Here is a 5,608-nt window from a genome sequence, read left to right on the forward strand (position 1 = left end):
GGAGTCCCCATCCCTGGAGGGGTTTCCCAGCCATGTGGAGGTGGTGCTGAGGGACAAGGGTCCGTGGGGACCTGGCAGTGCTGGGGGAACGAGGGGACTCAAGGAGCTGAAACGTCTTTTCCAATGAAATGATTCTGTAAATAAAGCTGAGAACAGAAGCTATGGCTATTTTATTAATTAAAAACCAAGCAGTTTTCTTCCACCTCCTGCCCCATTTTCAGCAGATAAGCAGGGACTGGAAGATGACAGAAAATCCCATCAACAGTAATTCAGCGTAACAGGGCTCTGAACAGCTTGGTTTATTAATAGAACACTGTTGACTCTTATGGTGAGATGATAATAATAATAATAACAGGGTGGATTATTCAGTGTGAATAAAACCTACCAGGAGGACAGACCCATGCAGAGCTCATGAGCAGCAGGGCTTAACAGCCCACGTACAGCACCACGTGAACTCGCTGCGGGCCATGCTGGGCACAATCAGCCACAGGACTAAGCCCAAACTAATAAGCATGAAGCAGTGCAGACACCTGCACTAAAACAGCAAGAGCGCAGGGCAGGAGCACCACAGATGGTTTCTTTGCTTGGAAAAAGAACGGAAAAGGAGAACTTGTGTCATGTAAAAAATACATGCTTTTGTATAGGGATCAAATTCTGACCCAAGTAATTTTCTAATCCATATGAGAGTAGGATGAAAGGACCTTTTCTCTCAAAAAGCTGTTTTCTCCAGCAACATACCCATCCAAAACACATCACAGAATATGTATTAAAAAAATAATGATTACGTACGATCTTTTAGTGTGACCTGCATTTCACCCAATGTATAGGCTGGATTGGCTTTGAACATGAGAGAGTATTACGCCCCAAACCCACTACTATTGCTTGAAGAAGCTAAAAGTGAGATGGTATTTCATTAATTCAGTGACAAAAGGTGTTATGGATAAGGAGCTAAGGCAGACTGGCAGCATCCCACCTCTCTCAGTTGAATCCAATCAAACTTCAGTTCAAAAGAAAAATGAAGAGATAATACTTATCTATCTCTATCTCCATCCCATTTACGTACAGTTATCAGTACTGGGGACAAGGACCTCAAATGCTTATGAATAAAGTGGTTGCAAAGTCCCACAGCTTTTTTTCTATGGAATAATGAAATATTTGACCAATGGGCAACGGCCTGCAGCTCAGTCTGCCAGTAGAACAATTTAATACCTACACACAGTGAGGCACTACCCAAGAGAGGTGAAGTTAAGTTGCTCCATCAATAAAAAGTGTCCATCCAGGTCTCCAAATGCAGGAAGGATCCCATGAGATCCCAAAATGCTTCTGCAACTAAGAACCGTACTCACAGTTTTTAATTTTATCTCTTTAGCTGGAGAAACCCAGACTGGATTCTGTCATTTCCTCACTTCTGAGCACTTGAGGTTGCCATTAATGCCATTTTAACATATTTTGTTGTAAAAGACACTGCCAGTAAAGCCTGCTGACCACCCTGACCTCTGCATCACCGACATGGAAGTAGCACAAAGTCACATTGGAGATACTCAAAAGCTATATGGACACAGTCCTGGGCAAACAGCTTGAGGTGGCGCTGCTTGAGCAAGGGCGGTTGGGCAAGATGGCCGCCAGAGGTGCCTTTCAGGCCCAACTATCCAGAGATACTCCTGCCTCAGTGACCCGTATACTTCTGGGGTATGAGGATTCCTAATGGTTACTGAAATCGTTATCAGACCTAATGGTTATTGAAAAAAACCTGCCAGTGTAAAAGTCCATTAGTTCAATTTCAAAATTCCTCACATAACACCAAAACGCTTTTAAAAGCTAAAAAAGCAGAGCAGGGATTAATTGACCACTGGTGTGAACATGAGAGGGCTGTACATGACTAATGCACAACCCATTCCTTTGTAGTACAGGATGTTTTGACACTGGATACATACTCACTGGGGACCAGCATGAGCTCACCACATCCTTTCACATAAGTAATCGCACACTGGTGACACACCTTTAATTGGATTGCAAAGGTAAACAAGAGAGGTAGTTACTGAAGTCTCTTTGAACTTCAGTTTATTTGAAGTTTGGCATTTTTGAGCTGGTGAACATCACAACTTCCACTGAAGAAAAAAAAAAATCATTTTATCTCCAGCTTGACAGGAAGAGGAATTAGGGCAACACCACCACTTTGGAAAACGCTACTTACAACATGGCTCATGCATGCAAATCCTGAGCCTTGAGATATATGTGATTAATCACAGAAGGAGCATCTTTCAAGTACTGCTGGCAATACTTAACATTAGATCAAACAAACACTGTGAGGAATAACTCACGAGGTACAAGAAAACTTCAGCAGATCCTTCTTCATGGGAAAGTATTGATACAAATGGCTCTACCTTTCCTCCAGCAGGAACTACCTGGTCTAGGACATGCACAGCGGCAAACAGTACCATGAGTCCTTCCAACTGGTATACACCCCAAATTTGACAATTTTCATTTTTTTACCATTAGAATTTGGTGCCAGGGACAGAAAGAACATATATTTGAAGGAGAAAGTAACTTTCCTACCCTACTGCAGTATGGTATAGACCTTCACACCATTTCTCACACTTAAAAAGATAATAACAAACTTCAGATGGTGGTGTTATTGCAGTAAAACAAGTCAGTCTTGTACTATGTGTATTGAAAACCCATAATTACAGAACTGTTAGACAGTGACAAGTGCTGAGACAATTCTGTGTGCTCCCAAGGTATCCCCAGGCAGTCAAATTGCTCTTTCTCAAGACAAGAAATGTGAGGAAATAGCTAGTTCTCTAGTGGCACAGTGAGTTGCTGAAAGATCACAAAAATCACCTCCCATGGAGAGCAGGAGGTCAGCATATACCTGCTCTTGAGTGAAAGCTGCTCTCTAAAGGAAAAAGCCCCAGGATGGCTGACTTTTTTTTTTTTTTTAAACCGCTGAAGCAATCATGACATGGGGAACCACTGCAGGTACGGCAGCAAAGTGTCATTTTGCAACAGTCAAAAATCAGATGAAGGGCAGGAAATCTGCGTTTTCAGTCTGAAGGTGAAGAAAGGAGACAGGAGACAAAAGTGAAGATAAAACACTACGCACCAACGAGCTCTCTTGCCACATGGGTGAAGTTATGCCAGACACAACTAAAGAAAATAAGTATTTGAAGCTACAACGGATCAAAACAGAAATTTATCAAAACAGAAACAGCACAAAATTTATTTTCAGGACAGGGAATATCCCTGTCATCTGTAAAAACACATATGGTAACTTTGAGGGGGTTTGGGTTTTTTTTTTTCTAATGTAAGGTGTGAATTCCCTTCTAAAACCACATATGCACCACAAGGATAGATTTACTGTTCCCTTCCTGCCTTTCAACAGTCCCTCCCTATGCAGAGCTTGTGAACATGCTGAGAGCACAGACTTCACTGACAAGACATTAGTTTTCACAGGCCAGTGATTTTTGTTTCACTGAAAACACATTTACCTGCCAAAGGCCAAGTTCTCAGTTGGCATAAATCAGTGCAGCTCCTTGCCTCAGCCACCTAATTCCATGTGCAGCCTTTATTTAAGGCTCAAAAGAGACCCTCACATATGCCTCTCCCTCTTGCCATATGAACCCTGCTTCGTAGTTAAGGGAAACACTTACCTCCAGAAGTTCATCGCCAATATGCATCCTTCCATCTCGTCCTGCAGGTCCATCTGGATTGATACCAACTACAAAGATGCTCATACGAGAGCGGTCCTTGTTGCCAGCAAGACTCAGTCCGAGCCCATTTTTGTCTTTCTCAAGCTCAATAATGTGCAGCTCTCCCGGCAGATCTGCGTATCTTTGCCTGATTTTTTCTAGGAAGACCAAGAAACATAAAATGAGTTATAATATAAAATAACTTACAATCAGAAGTTCAAGAACACAAATGAACACATTAGAAATTGGTGGCTTCTCAGCATTTACTCTTTGCTAACACAGGTCTTTCCAGCACAGACTCTCAAATGCCATTTGCTGTGCCTGTATCATGCGTGCAGCAAAACGCAGCATCAGCTGCATGTTAAAATTGTGCTATTTTTAATTATTTGTACAACCGGCTGGTTCCAAGCCAACAATTACTTGAAAGGAGCGTAAACAAGGGAATTCCAGCTGCACCTCAATCTTACCTTACAACAACTACCAATTTCAGGAAACTCTCATAAAGTTGGAGCTGGTTAATTAACCACCACGGGAAACCAAAACGCTTACGTTGCAAACGCGCTGCAGACTCACATCTCGAGGTAGAATCTTTTGCTTTTGCTTCTTTCTGGTGACTCAGGAATATGCTTACCATGCTCTGCTTAACATTATGTGCTACCGGGTGGATGATTACTCGAAGCAGATGTCAGTGACAATGTATATGAACGATTACATTTCTAAACGCAGCCACACTTGATATTAAGGTAGTTATTCGTCTTTCATCTATATTTCAAACGTTTCTGCAACGGAGCTCAATATACTTGGAGAATTATTTGGAGCACGTTGCGTCGCTGTGGATGCTGACAGTTTAATCTGAACGTTTTTTCACTGCTGGCATACAAACACCTATATTGCTTGTGAGGGTCAATTGCAGCTAGGGTGATTTTTTTCCTGCCTCATTGTCCTTTGCAGATTTTAAAGCCAGCTTCATAATATCACTGCATGCAGTGCTTCAGCTGGGCCACACATTAAAAAAAAGCAAGTCAAAGTATTTTGCTGCAGTTGGGTGTCACCTTTAGTACAGTGCCCAAGGTGAAAGAAACTGCTGCATTATGCATTAAGAGGAGAAATAAGAGATATTATATGTTCAGCTATTCCCCTGAGTCAGCAGCAGCAGCTAGCTGAATATTAGCTACCACCATTCTACTGGGGAAGGATGTTTTAGGACTGTGATTTAAGCACTGTAGCGAATGTTCCCATGACAACAAGGAAGAGGGGGAAGAGCTGGAGAAGGCGAGAGAGAGGCAACTAAAAGTGAATGGAAACTGCTGAGAAGGAAGACAGTGAAGTAGAGTTGGTCCTTCCAGAGCCCCTGTGGGGGCTGCCAGGGTGATTTAGCCATACTTGGGTCCACCTTGGCGGCTCTCCTCTCTGAGAGTCCTTCTTCAGCAATTCTACCAGCTGCAGTAGCCCCTTGTGCTTCAGCAGAGACCACTGGGACAGCATGAGCAGGCTCCCGTCTCCGAACCCAGAGGCACCCAAGAGCATTTCCTACATTCCGAGCAACACGGACAAGAACCAGCTCTCCTTTCACTGTATTTACATGCGGCATTTTCCTGCTGCACTCAAAACCCCCTGTGGCCCGGAGCCTGAGCATAAAACCCTGGGGACCTGTATGAAGATTGAGATGTTATCCCTGTAAAGCCCTACAGAGGTCTGCACAAAATCAGAATTATCATAAAAAATTAGAAACTTCATTTGTTACTATCAATTACATGCCAAAATTTCATATAACTGCATTAAATGGCAATCCATGCTGCGCAGTTCTTTACTACATTTCTGAACTAATGGGGTCAAAATGTAATTAGAAGTGTGATTTGCTACTTGAATTTGGAAAGCGGGTTTTTTTTCTGCTTAGAATGCAGGACACCTCCTGCTGA

The 5,608-nt window shown here is 42.7% G+C and overlaps 1 protein-coding gene across 1 annotated transcript in view; it reads right to left on the reverse strand.

Annotated features, from left to right (window-relative positions):
• The window catches only part of INADL (InaD-like (Drosophila)), a 143,638-nt gene that overhangs the window by 54,277 nt on the left and 83,753 nt on the right, over positions 1-5,608 (reverse strand). Inside the window, exon 28 of the mRNA XM_010133056.1 lies at positions 3,651-3,847. Within this exon, the coding sequence (XP_010131358.1) occupies positions 3,651-3,847 (197 nt within the window). The remainder of the gene's footprint in view (positions 1-3,650; positions 3,848-5,608) is intronic.

The sequence above is a fragment of the Buceros rhinoceros genome, unplaced genomic scaffold, assembly GCF_000710305.1.
Source record: "Buceros rhinoceros silvestris isolate BGI_N320 unplaced genomic scaffold, ASM71030v1 scaffold11340, whole genome shotgun sequence".
Lineage (NCBI taxonomy): Eukaryota > Metazoa > Chordata > Aves > Bucerotiformes > Bucerotidae > Buceros > Buceros rhinoceros.